At 41.6% G+C, this 14,925-nt stretch overlaps 2 protein-coding genes across 2 annotated transcripts; one reads left to right on the top strand and one right to left on the bottom strand.

Moving 5' to 3' along the window:
* The first annotated feature begins 158 nt into the window (after positions 1–158).
* Positions 159–3,202, top strand: mrnip (MRN complex interacting protein). Its single transcript, XM_064973979.1, has 7 exons — positions 159–549; positions 674–733; positions 938–1,044; positions 1,393–1,459; positions 1,679–1,812; positions 2,173–2,281; positions 2,381–3,202. Exons 1-7 carry the CDS (start codon positions 490–492, stop codon positions 3,032–3,034), a joined length of 1,191 nt encoding a protein of 396 aa, XP_064830051.1. The 5' UTR covers positions 159–489; the 3' UTR covers positions 3,035–3,202.
* A 5-nt stretch (positions 3,203–3,207) lies between these two features.
* sqstm1 (sequestosome 1) lies at positions 3,208–7,384 on the bottom strand. Its single transcript, XM_064973977.1, has 7 exons — positions 6,901–7,384; positions 5,760–5,855; positions 5,248–5,570; positions 4,827–5,073; positions 4,496–4,698; positions 4,149–4,365; positions 3,208–3,901 (listed from the first exon to the last, which is right to left on the bottom strand). The coding sequence occupies exons 1-7, from the start codon at positions 7,067–7,069 to the stop codon at positions 3,747–3,749; spliced, it is 1,410 nt and encodes a 469-aa protein (XP_064830049.1). The 5' UTR covers positions 7,070–7,384; the 3' UTR covers positions 3,208–3,746.
* Between the last annotated feature and the right edge of the window lie 7,541 nt (positions 7,385–14,925).

Below are 14,925 nucleotides of genomic sequence, written 5' to 3'. Positions count from 1 at the left end.
ATTATTGTACATTATACATGACAAAACATGTATTTTTTACTGCTCTAATTACGTTGGTAACCAGTTTATAATAGCAATAAGGCTTCTCGGGGGCATATGGCCAATATACCATGGCTAAAGGGCCTTATTGCTTAATTGAACAACATAGTACTATATCTTCATGCTTGCGTCCATTTAATAACTGCACTTAGCCAATGCCAGAGGGCGCTCAATATTGTTGATTGTGTTCTACTCCAATAAAATGGCGCCGACATATGGTAGTTCTGCTTCAAGCTCCTATGTACGACTGCACGGTTGGAACTAGGAATGCAAGTGTTTCGCAACACCAGCAATAACGTCCGCTAAATACGTGTATGTGACCAATACAACATTTTCTTTCGTCCCTGACGTATGACGTCACGTTTCCTCATTCGATAGTTTTTCAAAACATTCCCGGCAAAATCTCAAACTAGTCGTTTTTAGCTAGCTACTACAACTAAAACGAGGAACATGGTTCAGGAATTTCATGTCCTAAGATGCTGTTCTTGCCAAACCTACCAAGTGCAACAGGTAACTTAAATTTGCTAGTTGTAGAAGGAGCTATCTTTCTAGTGAGCAATGTTGCTAACCAGTTAGCTAGCTATCTTCAAACTTGCGTTGCATGTGTAAACCTATTTGCGCACTTAATTTTCAGGTTAAAAAGAGCAAAAAATGGAACTGCAAGCTGTGTGGGGAAAAGCAGTCGGTCATTAAGGTACGTCAGCTAATGATTTGTTCGAACCACAACTAAATTATTTGTAAAAATGTTTGTTCGACATTGCAGCCGGTGAGTGACTGATATACGAATAATCATAAATAATGACTCATTATTTGTAAGTCAGTCACAACTTACAAATGATAAATCACGGTTTTGATGCTCTCGAATAAGGCCTACGTGTCTATTATGTAACCTTTCCAGGAGTTTGGTCGTGGCTCTGGAGTGGATTGCAGACGTCATGTTCAGAAGGCCAATGCCAGGCGTGGAGAGATACTTGAAGAGCAGGACCAGAGAGTCTGGTCACGATGGTAACTCTTCTGATATTTACATGTTGGAGGAAAAAATAGCATCACTCTCACCACTGTCTACTCCACCCTGACAGGAAGCAAGCAGCGTACAGAGCATTCCATTTCAGCCCTATGATTTGCATGACTGAATTTAAATAGGCCTAGGCGGAAATGGAAGTCAAAAGATTATTACTGTGGAATGTATTTATCTGTATACACTGCCACTCCTGTTTGGGTGTTGTGTGAAGACTTGGATCCAAATATGCCCTGTATGACATTTCCCCCGAGCTTAACTTCCAGGTGAGGTGCAAAATGTGTGCTTAAATGAACTATATCATGCTATATCTCTTTCTTTATTATTTGTGATAGGGAGGAGGTGGATGATGTGGCTGAAGAAGAGGTTGTAGAAAAAGCTCAGGAGAGTTGTAACCAGATTGTGAGTTCCCACCATTGTTATTGCCAATCACTTTTTTGGGACACAACAAATGTATTTGACACAGTCAATTGAATGTAGGCATGGGCAGTTGGGCACAAACTGAACATGCAGTTTTAGGGCAGCAGCCCTAACCAATAATCCATGTTGTCCATTGAATATCGTAAGAAAACATTGTTTACCATTCAAAATACCGGTACATTAATAATTGTATTCCTGTAGGCAGAAGAGGCTAATGGGAGTCGCTGGGGTAAATACCTGCAGACGAGCGATGAAGGGGTGGGTCAAGAAGAAGCTGAGGAAGAGGAGAATGTTTACATGGACAGAAACCATCTCCAAGGCAACATAAATGTCAGGTATGCCCATGACTCATGTCAGGCTAATTATTTTGTTACGTCTGTACAAGTTTGTGCCTAAACAGTGGCCTACATGTCATTACCCACTGTTGTCTACACCCCCCTGATTCTCAATAACACCAGTGTCATCTGACAGGGTCATCCGAGGATCAATTGGCCACCATTCTAAAACACTGATCCAAAACCATACCTGAGAAACCAACAGCACCACTCATCATTGTCAAAGTTGACCATTCAGTCCACTTCAATGTGATTGTTTATTTTCTGTAAAAATAACTTCTAACCCTTCACTGTATGACAGACTGTGTTTAGATTGAGCATAGGTATGTGACAGCATGGATTATTAATGTGGGCCAACAGAAAGAGGAAGAGAGGTCGAGGGGAGAATGAGGGGAGGGGATATCACAGTGGAGAAGAGGACACCATGCCTCCTACACAAGGCTGGAGGGTGAAAGGGAAGTCTGCTAATGTAAGCAGCTAAAGCTAATTCATACCAGCACATGTCCAAGCATTCTGTACCTTGTATGTACTAACTAATATGCTTTCTCTGGTTTGCTTTTTACCACAGCCACCACAACACAACAGACCCCCCAGCTCATTGGCCCCTGTACAGTGGTCTCCCAAACAGTCAGCTCCCTGCAGACCACCAGTCACAGCTTATAGCAAACCCCCTACTGTAATTGAACCACCCTCAACTACCAGCAGCAAACTCTCTTCAACCTCAGTCCCCTACAGAGCAAATGCAGCGACGACCTCGCAACCTTCTGGATCCTCTGGTACTGCAGTGTCACAGGCCTCCAAGTGGGCCCAGTTCCTTACTGCCTCTCCTGAGGAAGATGAGACCAACTGGAGTGGAGGTACAATGCATATGGATGAGTTCCAAACCACTGGTTCAATGTTCTCAAATGTTCCTAATGTGGTGTTCAAAAACCAGAACCCTTTTGGACAACTGGCCTGTAGTGGTTTTTCCAAATTGTCTGGGCTAGGTGGGGGTAGTGGTTTTCTGGGGAGGAGCACCAGAAAGACATTTGATAGGCTGAAGTCGACGACCCCCCGTTGTGGAGAGGCATCCTATAGCGAAGGAGGTCCTGCCCATATGATGATACCCGAGGAGAGCAAAGCACCAGTCTGTCATCAACCCCCGCCCACCAAGCACCCATGCCCCACCCTCTCTCTGGGGAGTCTGTTCTACACGGATGACGACTTTGATGACACATTTTAAAAGCCATGTAATGGGTGCTCTTTTTGTGCATCTATAGACGAAGTGGCCTACTCTAAACAAGTCTGAATGTTTTGTAATTAACATTTAATGCATTAATCTCTGGATTTTGTCTAACAGTTCATGGTTGCAATAAATGATTAAACTATGTATTTAATGACAGTATGACAATACAGTTTCTTTGCAGAAGTATTTTATTTGGTCTTGACAGGGAGAAATGTTTTCAGTGTGACAGTCATGATTCACACATTTCACTTGATGCTGTTGACACCGATAATGGACATGACAGTTTATACGTCTGGCAATAATAACACTAAGTGTAAGAATCATAACTTGATTAATCGACAACTTGCTTGGTACTAGCTCGAGTTAATATTCTGAAACTATATATATATATATATATATATGTTGGTTAACATTTTTTACTGCTTTTTTTTCAATACAATTTAAAAATGAACCCATGCATCTGTTAAGTTATAGAAAGTCATAATTATCATTAAGATAAATACCTGATTAGTAAATCCTTTATACTCAGTACAATAGATACCTTAAAATAGCAAGAGATTTCCCATTACATATTCAGATCTAATAGACTATTATTGCCAGAGATCTGTGAAATAGATTAGAGGGACAGAAGATAAGGCAGTATTGGTGAAATGGCTATGATAGGGGGATGGAGGAGTGGTGTGCCTCAAGGTTCTTTGTTTAGGCCCCTTTACTTCTGGGGGGGTTTGGAGTAGTGAATGGTGTCCAGGGCGGCCCCAACGTCGCAGTCCTTGGTGTGGAGAAGACGGGTGAGCCAGCCACCCTCGTCTGTGAAGCCCATGGACAGCATCTGGGACAGCGACTCCACCAGGCGTGGGTCTGCATCTGGACACAGTGGAGGGTCAAACGCTGATGTAAGTAACTTCTACTAGTCAATACTACTGTACCAGGTGTAGTCAGGGATATAAGAACCTTGAGCTAAAGTCACAACTATAACACCTATCCCTAACTGAAACCACAACTCAGGATATAACTACCACTGACTGAAGTGGTTACTACTAGCAATGAGGATAAGGAATCACTACAATTAATACTAGGGATGGAGGATATGAGAATTCTCAAACTATTGTACCTTGAGGCAAGTGGGGGTAGGCTGCGGCCTCAGCGAGAGTGAGGGACTTCAGTGGTTCCTGTGAGGGACCCTGGGAAGGGGTGAGGGACCCTAGGGCTTCCAGTGAGCCCTCCTCACCCACCCTGAGAGACTGGAGCTCTCCAGTAGAGGGGTCCACCTCCTTGGAGGTCACGTGAGTCCATTCCTCGTCACCACTGCCCCCAGTGTCTTTACCACCCTGCACATATAGAGATACATCATTTAACAACACACACCATCTGACAGGCAATGTTATTCTTCTAAGTATCATTAATTAAATTTAAACAGATTTTTTAACTTTGATTATCAAGTAATTAAGCGTGTCATACCTTAGCCAAACCACTGGCGCTCCCCAGGCTGCTCAGCTCGTCCACCTCCATGTCTCCCTCGTTTGCCCCTGCTCCCTCAGACCACCCTGTCCCATTGTCACTCCTAGCACCGGGGTGGCCTCCTGACCCGGGTGGGGTTGGATTGGGGGTCATCACCTTGGTCCTCTTCCCCTCGTGCTCCACGTCAATATCCACATCGATACCTGCAGGCAACATGGAGAGGTAAGTAAGCAATTTCAGTTCTTTCAAATTTAGAGTAGTCAGTAGATTTCTAATAATGGATTGATAAATGATTACATTTTTTTACATGGCACTTTTCACTTGGTCTTACCCAGTGGGCTAAGCATGGCTGCCACCCCTTCTCCAATGTTCTTTAGGTAATCCATATTGGCCTGGGACTGCTGGGAGGAAGCAGATGAGGCATCAGAGGATGGCTGACTGTCCTCGGGGGCCGCCTGGCCTGGCTGGGACCCAGAGGGACCAGGCTGGGACCCAGAGGGACCAGGCTGGGCCTGGTTTTGGGCCTGAGCCCACATGCAGTGTCTCATCTTCCGCATCCACTTCCCACGAGGGAACCACTGTGTAGAAGAACAAGATCAAAATATAGAGGGCCATTTCTCTCACCCACACAGATATGTCCCTTCTGGTTTTTGGACCCCCCCCCCCCCCCCCCAATTCCAATGGAGTTTTAAATTGCTCAGATGTGTATCTGCAAGAATATCCACTTTAAAACATAAACATATGTGTCTCACCTCAAATGTGTTGTTGAAGGGGTGCCAGATGGGTAGGAGGACGTGCTCCTTGTGGAGCCCCTTGGCCTGGCACTGGGAGCATAGGTCGTAGTTGGAGCACACAGTGCACTTGAAACGGGTCCCTGCCACCGGGCCCTCGCATTCATCACAGGTCACGTTGGGGTGCACCATGGGGGGCCCGTGAGGGCCATGACCATGAGGTGGTGGGCCATGGGGTGGAGGGGGCCCCATATGGGGTGCTCCAGGGTGAGGGGGGAAGGCGAAAGGAGGGACACCGCCCGGGAAAGCAAAAGCAGGGAACTCACGCCTGTGCTCCTTCTTCTCTGTAAGGGAAAGGAAAAAAAGGATATACGGGTAGGTATTAATAACTACAATGTTTCAGTAACAATGAGAATGCTATATCATTATAATAGTGGTAATGATGACTTGGTGCATTACACATTAATACCAGACCGATTAATCTTTATATATTATATTTGAAAATGCCCCATCTTTGATCACAAAAGACTCACCCTTGATGAAGAGGCGGAAGGTGTCGTCCTTGATGCAGGTGAGGCCCATGATGAGCTCATCGTCGGTGGAGAAGGCGATCATGTCACCGTCCTCGTCTGGGTACAAGGGAAAGAAAAAAAGACTACGGTGTCACACACTGATCTCCTCACGTGTTTCACAAGCCATTGTTTGCTGTCAGCTCCTTATCTAGGCCAGATGATTAGATAATAGCAGTATGAGTTCACTAGTAAGGAAATCTGTCCACAGATTATCCTCACTGGCTTATTTGATTTAAAAACAGAGGTTAAGGGAATACTGTTGTTAAAGGTGTTGTGCGCAGACCAACATTTGTCAATTTCCAGTTCAGTTATTGAAAATCCCCAAATGTTTTCAATACATTCATTTCAAGTCATGTATTGAAATACAATTCATTTCCTGGTTTGACTGAGTTGTAATGGAATTGACCCCAACCCTGATACCCAATTAGGAAAACATAAATTTAGTGATGTGGTACCAGTCAATAATACTACTGTATGAAATTGGTCAACTTTGATTCCCTGCTTGGGTGGAGAGGTCTTACAGAAAAAAAAAATCTGGGTTAATGCCTGTTGCCGTTATATCTTATCTATATATTAGTCCACTATGAACTAATGGTAGGCCTACAGGTAGGGCGAGCTCAGAAATGTAGTACAGGTATACATCATTGCATGTATAACATACATGTAATAGAGCCTATTTGCTGCTCACTCTCGATCTGACATTCACTATGAAATTCAATGTCAAATGTAGCCTTCAATAATGTTCTGTGTAACAGTTCTATCAGATTTTCTTCTGGTGCATAAAGACAAATTATCATCTATACTGTTATTCGTCAAACTCACTCCTGTTATTGAAGCTTTCAGTCAGCAGATTATTTCACTTAACTTCTTGACGCACTTTGGTCTAGGCCTTTGACACGACATTAAATCAGTTGATAGGCCTACTCAAGTAAACTAGGTAGTAACGTGCGCAATAACTTTACTGTAGTCGTGAATTACTTTTGTCGGGCGCGATGTTATGGAATATTACAACAAAATTACCGCCAGAAATATTGACGACAATAACACGATCGAAAACACTGTACCATAGGCCTATAATGAAACACTGACAGTATAGGCTTACCTTTGTAAAACATTTGGTAGGGGACATTTCGCAGTGTTGAGAAAACATCAACAACCTTTCGATTCAAATACTCAAAACTCGTTGAAACATCTTGGTCGACGGCAAAGCGACGAATTTCTTTCGGCATGTGTTCCTTCCCAAGGAGATAGGCTTTCACGGTCATAGACATAGTCAAGTCTTCTCACGACTTACTTTCAGCCCAATTCGCTGTAAAAAAAAATGTGTTGCGCAGTTAAAATGTTAAAGGCCGGATCCACTGTAAGGTAGCTGTCAGTACGTCTCGCTGTTCTGGGTACAGTTCCGCGTATGAACCTTAATACGACGGCTGGTGTAATATTTATACGTCGGTCTAGCCAATCGCAAGGTTTTGGTTCGGCATCGGGGGGGAAGTCCACCGTCCTAAATGACAAAGCTCTAGTCGCCTTCTGTTATTGTGCGCAAAAGGCAAGGTAATGTAAACAAATGGGTGGGACGCGACGCCAAAGGGTGAAATGGAAGGCCGAGGTATGACAAGGCACTTTCCATACGGGAATTCCCCGCGTGCAGACTGGTCTCATAGACTAGACGTAACATAATAAACGTAAATCTGGGATACTCTATTTACTATATGTAACATTTGATATGTATGGTTATAGAATATAGAGTGGGTGGTTGGTTGTAATAACGGGAACATCTAGCAACCCAAAGGTTGTTTGTTCAAATCCCATCACGGACAACTTTAGCATTTTAGATAATTAGCAACTACTTACTACATTTTTGCTATTTGACAACTACTTAGCATGTTAGCGAACCCTTCCCCTAAACTTAACCCTTTAACCTAACTCCTAACCTTATAACCCCTAAACCCTAGTGCTAGCTAGAGTGAGTCACCTACCTTAAGCCAGCGACAACAAATTGGAATTTGTAACATTGTCATATGTTTTGTAAATTCGTAACATATTGTACCAATTGTAATTCGTAACATATCATAAGAAATCGATGATAGACATCCACAAATTAATACATCTCATACGTGCCTCGGATTTATATATAGAATAATGCGAAATGCTCTTGAGACCCTGTTGCAGGGTGAGATCAGCATCATCGGACCACAATTTAACTGGACTGAGCTCTAGACTCGAAGAGCACCTGTGCCGGGACTTTAAACATTTCGACCTCGATTAATACTTGATATTTGAAGAGGGGGTTTGCGGATATTTATATTCTGTCAAAATCGTCCACATTGGATTCCCATAGCATGGACCAACTATATTACTGTTATTTAGTCATATAAAATTGTGAGTAATACATTTGGTTTAAGTCAGAGAGCTAGACAACTGTAGGCAGGTATCCACATTGTAAATTCATATGCAGGTGGGCAAATAAAAAGACCATGACCATGCACTTTGTTCTCGTGCCCAAATGACTTAGGCTATAAGGAGATGAGGCCAACTTATAAAGCTATGTGCCCTATACTTGTGTTGTGTGTAGAATAAGTTGGTTGATTTGGCCTACTTTGACAAACAGCATTATTAAATCAAGACATGAGATAATATGCTAAAAGCATCTAGGCTAAACACAGTTAGGCAGGTAGCCTAGTGGTTAGAGCGTTGGGTCAGTAACCGAAAGGTTGCCAGATAGAATCCCCGAGCTGACAAGGTAAAAATCTGTCATTCTACCCCTGAACAAGGCAGGTAACTCACTGCTCCTAAGCCATCATTGTAAATAAGAATTTGTTTGTAACTGATTTGCCTAGTTCAATAAAAAATTATATTAGTTTATGTAGGCCTATTCATCATTGTGCAGTATTTTATTTATTTAACTAGGACAGTCAGGTAAGAACAAATTAAGTGTCTTGTTTAGGGGCAGATCAACAGATTCCTGTCAGCTCAGGGATTTGATCTAGCAACCTTTCGGTTACTGGCCTCACGCCCTAGGCTACTGAGCCCAGCCAATAGGAAATTATCAAATATAGGCCTATGATTATTACACCTTTAAGGTGATATGTTGTGTCAGGCAATGGTTCAATGCACTTTATTGCTCAGAACATATTCAACCAAAGTGGTGTGTCTGGTGATCTGGGTGAAAGAGAATTGTCATCAATTACCACACCCACACACTCAAAATTGGCTCTATTGCAGAAATTAATTTAAAAAATGTGCATTTGGTAATCCGTAGAAAGCGCAGGATGCTTCTAGAAACATATATAGACACAAGATCAAATCTGTTTATGGCCCAATGACTATGTTGTCATAATAATTCATGGTCGTTACTAGTTACCACAGCCACAAAGTTGTAATTATGGCTAAATCACGCCCATTTATAAAAATGTATCTTCTTAAAATCTCATTTTAAACCAAATCATATGCTTAACCCTTAAATTAAGACCAAGCAGCACATGTCTGTTTTCATGAATTTTTACAATATAGCCTAGACTGTTTTTAACTTTGTTGCTGTGGTAACTAGTGACAACCGTGAAAGAGCGAGACTTTTCGTCTCACCCTCACGTCCTGCCTTTTGGTGGTGCTCCGTCACCTGATTCTCATGCCCCATGACCGCTTTATCAAACTGGATTTTTTTCACGCGTTTTGTAATCCGTAGAAAGCGCAGGATGCTTCTAGAAACAGATATAGACACTTAGATCCAATCTGTTTATGGGACGATTACTATGTTGTCCAAATAATTCATGGATCTCAACCATTAAATATCTGGATTACTGACATCAAGACTATTCATTTACATTAGTTGTGGTTGTGTTGTGCTTTGCTTTGACAAGTCTTATTCATTGTCACTCAATTTGTCCAATAAATTAATAAATTATTACCATTATGCTCAAATGACCATGCTCATAACTTTAAGAATATCATATGAATGTGAATATATTGTAATGTTCTATGACTGTCATGGTTATTTTACGACTACGGTGAATAATTGTCATATGATCATAAATTGTGGGGTGTACGCACGCACGACTTGCCTACCGGCCAGAGGGTTGTCACTTATTATCACAGCCACAAAGTCTTCATTGCCTTTATTGTAGAAATTCATGAAAACAAAAATGTGCTTTTTGTTCCTAAGGTGAGGGTTAGGCATAAGGTTAGCAGCGTGGTTAAGGTTTAAAATCATATTTTAAGAAGATAAATTGTAGAAATAGACGGGGTTTAGCCTTAATAACAAAACACGGTCGTTACTAGTTACCACAGCCACAACGTTATAATTATGGCTAAACCACGCCCATTATAAAATGTATCTTCTTAACATCTAATTCTAAACCTAATCTTATGCCCAACCTTAAATTAAGACCAAAGAGCACATTTGGGTTTTCATGAATTTTTACAATATTGCCTTGCCGTTTTTTTTACTTTGTGGCTGTGGTAACTAGTGACAACCGTGAAAGAGCGACACTTTTCGTCTCACCCTCACTTCCTGCCTTTTGGTGGTGCTCCGTCACCTGATTCTCATGTCCCATGACCGCTTTATCAAACTGTTTTTTTTCCGCGCGTTTTGTAATCCGTAGAAAGCGCGGGAAGCTTCTAGAAACAAACATCTGTATCCAATCTGTTTATGGGCCGATGACTAGGTTGTCATAATAATTCGTGGATCTCAATCGTTAAATCTCTGGATTAAGTCTTATTCATTGTCACTCAATTTGTCCAATGAATCAATCATTATTACCATTATGCTCAAATGGAAATGCCGATTACTTTAAGAATAGCCTATGAATGTGAATATATTGAAATGTTGCAAAGTTCTATGATTGAACTAGATGATGCAGATGATTATGATGTTACTGATGATGATGATATATCCATTGTCATGGTTATTTTAGGGCTATGGCGAGTACTTGTAAATGGTGAGATGATTGCACGCACGACTGGCCTGCTTTGTGGCATGCGTAAAGTTCTACTTTCACCGCTAGAGGATAGCATTTCTCCACGAAACTAAGGCCTGCCACATGGCACGCATATAATATTATTGAATGCCATGGACCTGTTGTACTTGCAGGATATTGCTGAGAATTGTTAGAAGTTCCCTCACAGCCTATGCATAGCCTTGCCCTGGTAATGTGTGGCAAATGTGCAAAATTATTGATGTTTATTCTTTCTCATTGGAATAATCACCTACACAAGAGATGAATTGCAGGCTTAGTCGATATGACGAAATTACAAAAATAATAATAATTGCCTGCGCTAAAAAGATAACTATATTGGTCTGCTAATACAGTTTTGGTAGTCCCTTTCACAGATCTGTGCCTCAATGCAATCCTGTCGACCTCATGGCTTGGTTTTTGCTCTGAGATGCACTGTCAACTCTGGGACATTATATAGACAGGTGTGTGCCTTTCAAAATCATGTCCAATCAATTGAATTTACCACAGGTAGACTCCAATCAAGTTGTGGAAACATCTCAAGGATAATAAATGGAAACAGAATATCTGCATAGGTGTACAGAGGTCCATTATCAGCAACCATCACTCCTATGTTCCAATGGCACATTGTGATAGCTAATCCAAGTTAATCATTTTAAAAGGCAAATGGATCATTAGAAAACTCTTCTGCAATTATGTTAGCACAGCTGAAAACTGTTGTTCTGATTGAAGAAGCAATAAAACTGGCCTTCTTCAGACTAGTTGAGTATCTGGAGCATCAGCATTTGTGGGTTCGATTACAGGCTCAAAATGGCCAGAAACATAGCACTTTCTTTCTGAAACTCGCCAGTCTATTCTTGTTCTGAGAAATAAAGGCTATTCCATGCTAGAAATTGCCAAGAAATTGAAGATCTGGTTAAATGCTGTGTACTACTCCCTTCACAGAACAGTGCAAACTGGCTCTAACCAGAATAGAAAGAGGAGTGGGAGGCCCCGGTGCACAACTGAGCAAGAGGACAAGTACATTAGTGTCTAGTTTGAGAAACAGACGCCTCACAAGTTCTCAACTGGCAGCTCCATAAACTTGTACCCACAAAACACCAATCTCAATGTCAACAGTGAAGACATGACTCTGGGATGCTGGCCTTCCAGGCAGAGTTCCACTGTTCAGTGTCTGTGGCCCATCCTAATCTTTTCTTTTTATTAGCCAGTCTGAGATATGGCTTTTTCTCTGTAACTCTGCCTAGAAGGCCAGCATCTCGGAGTCACCTCTTTACTCTTCCTTCCTGAGCGGTATGATGGCTGTGTGGTCCCATGGTGTTTATACTTGCATACGATTGTTTGTACAGATGAACGTGGTACCTTCAGGCGTTTGGAAATTGCGCCCAAGGATGAACCAGACTTTTTTATATTTTATTTTTTATAGGTCTTGCCTGATTTCTTTTGATTTTCCCATGATGTCAAGCAAAGAGGCACTGTGTTTGAATGTAGGCCTTGAAATACGTCCAGAGGTACACCTCCAATCGACTCAAATTATGCCAATTAGCCTATCAGAAGCTTCTAAACCCATGACATAATTTTCTCTAATTTTCCAAGCTATTTAAAGGCACAATCAAGTTAGTGTATGTAAACTTCTGATGCAGTTGAATTGTGATACAGTGAATTATAAGTTAAATAATCTGTCTGTAAACAATTTTTGGAAAAATTACTTGTGTCATGCACAAAGTAGATGTCCCAACCGACTTGCCAAAACTATAGTTTGTCAACAAGAAACTTGTGGAGTGGTTGAAAAACGAGTTTTAATGACTCCAACCTAAGTATATGTATACTTCGGACTTCAACTGTATGTATGTAATATATATACAGTTGAAGTCGGAAGTTTACCTACATATATACATATACATATATATATAGTACCAGTCAAAAGTTTGGACAAACCTTTTCTTTATTTTGACTATTTTCTACGTTGTAGACAGTGAAAACATCAACGCTATAAGAGAACACATATGGAATCACGTAGAAACCAAAAAAAGTGTTAAACTAATCAAAATATATTTTAGATTTTGGATTCTTCAAAGTAGCCACCATTTTCCTTGATGAGAGTTTTTTACACTCTTGGCATTCTCTCAACCAGCTTCATGAGGTAGTCACCTGGAATGCATTTCAATTAGGTATTTGGCAAAAGTTCATATTATGACAAGAACAGCTCAAATAAGCAAAGAGAAACGACAGTCCATCATTATTTTAAGACACAAAGGTCAGTCAATTCGGAAAATTTCAAGAACTTTGAAAGTTTCTTCAAGTGCAGTCGCAAAAACCATCAAGCGCTGTGATGTAACTGGCTCTCATGAGGACCACCACAGGAAAGGAAGACCCAGAGTTACCTCTGATGCAGAGGATAAGTTCATTAGAGTTACCAGCCTCAGAAATTGCAGCCCAAATAAATGCTTCACAGAGTTCAAGTAACAGACACATCTCAACATTAACTGTTCAGAGGAGACTGAATCAGACCTTCATGGTTTAATTGCTGCAAAGAAACCACCACTAAAGGATACCAATAATAATAAGACACTTGCGTGGGCCAAGAAACACGAGCAATGGACATTAGACCGGTGGAAATCTGTCCTTTGGTCTGATGAATCCAAATTTGAGATTTTTGGTTCCAACCGCCGTGTCCTTGTGAGATGCAGAGTAGGTGAACAGATTATCCTCACATGTGTGATTCCCACCGTGAAGCATGGTGGAGGAGGTGTGATGGTGTGGGGGTGGTTTGCTGGTGACACTGTCTGTGATTCATTTAGAATTCAAAGCACACAGCCTCCTGGGTGGCGCAGTGGTCTAGGGTGGGTTCGAGCCCAGGCTCGGGAGGTCCATGGGGTGACGCACAATTGGCCTAGCGTCGTCCGGGTTAGGGAGGGTTTATCCTTGTCTCATTATGCACTAGCGACTCCTGTTAGAAACACATTGGTGTGGCTGGCTTCCGGGTTGGATGCGCGCTGTGTTAAGAAGCAGTGCGGCTTGGTTGGGTTGTGATTCGGAGGACGCGTGGCTTTCGACCTTCGTCTCTCCCGAGCCCATACGGGAGTTGTAGCGATGAGACAAAATAGTAACTACTAACAATTGGATACCACGAAAAGGGGGTAAAAAAAATTAAAGAAGGAAAAAAAAAATCACAGCACACTTAACCAGCAGAACTACCATTCTGCAGCGATTCGCCATCCCATCTGGTTTGCATTTAGTGGGACTATTTGACCATGATGGAGTGCTTTATCAGATGACCTGGCCTCCACAATCACCTGACACCATGAGTTGGAAAAGTAGCCATCAAGTGCTCAGCATATGTGGGAACTACTAAAGACTGGAAAAGCCTTCCTCATGAAGCTGGTTGAGAGAAGTGCAAAGCTGTCATCAAGGCTACTTTGAAGAATTTAAAATATAAAACATATTTTGATTTGTTTAACACTTTTTGGGGCATAACTTCATATACGTTATTTCATTGTTTTGATATTTTCACTATTATTCTATAATGTAGAAAATAGAAAAAATAAAAACACTGGAATGTGTGTCCAAACTTTTGACTGGTACTGTATATGTATGTATATATGTATGTTTGTGCAGCTGTAGAAGGATAAGTGTGTTGATGAACTATCTCACCCCAGGTTTAATGGAGTGAGATACTTAGAGCATGGGGAGCTTTGCCTAGTAATACAGTACGATACAGGTTCTTAGATCTAGTGTGATCTCACACTGTTTCACCCAGGGAAGAGGCTGAGATTGGAAAAACTTTCTGGAATTTGTTTCAGACAATCAGTATTAATTACATCAACAATAAATGACACCGTTTGATTGAGCTGATCTGCCCGGCTCTCCAAGACAGCCCCCAGTTGGTCACTTCAGTCACTCAATCTTTTTTACTGGTGCGAACCCAGGTGCCATGACACTTGACTTGTACCTAACCTCAACTAGAAACAATGTTTACTCTCACACTTCCTTTCATTTAGGCTATTTTTGCTTTGATCACATCAGAAGCTCTATTTTCCCATGTGCTCATTCATCTGTGTGGCCACAGCTGTGGATGCTTGTTCCTATGGGAAAAACTGCTATTTGTTGATTTTTAGGAGTACAGTAATACGGCTGGCATTTAGGGAAAGTGAAAATTCTCCCGTTCAAGAAACCAC

Source organism: Oncorhynchus masou, chromosome 9 (genome assembly GCF_036934945.1).
Source record: "Oncorhynchus masou masou isolate Uvic2021 chromosome 9, UVic_Omas_1.1, whole genome shotgun sequence".
NCBI classification, from domain to species: Eukaryota; Metazoa; Chordata; class Actinopteri; order Salmoniformes; family Salmonidae; genus Oncorhynchus; species Oncorhynchus masou.
Note: the sequence above shows the minus strand (reverse complement) of the source record. Positions and strands in the feature narration are given on the sequence as shown.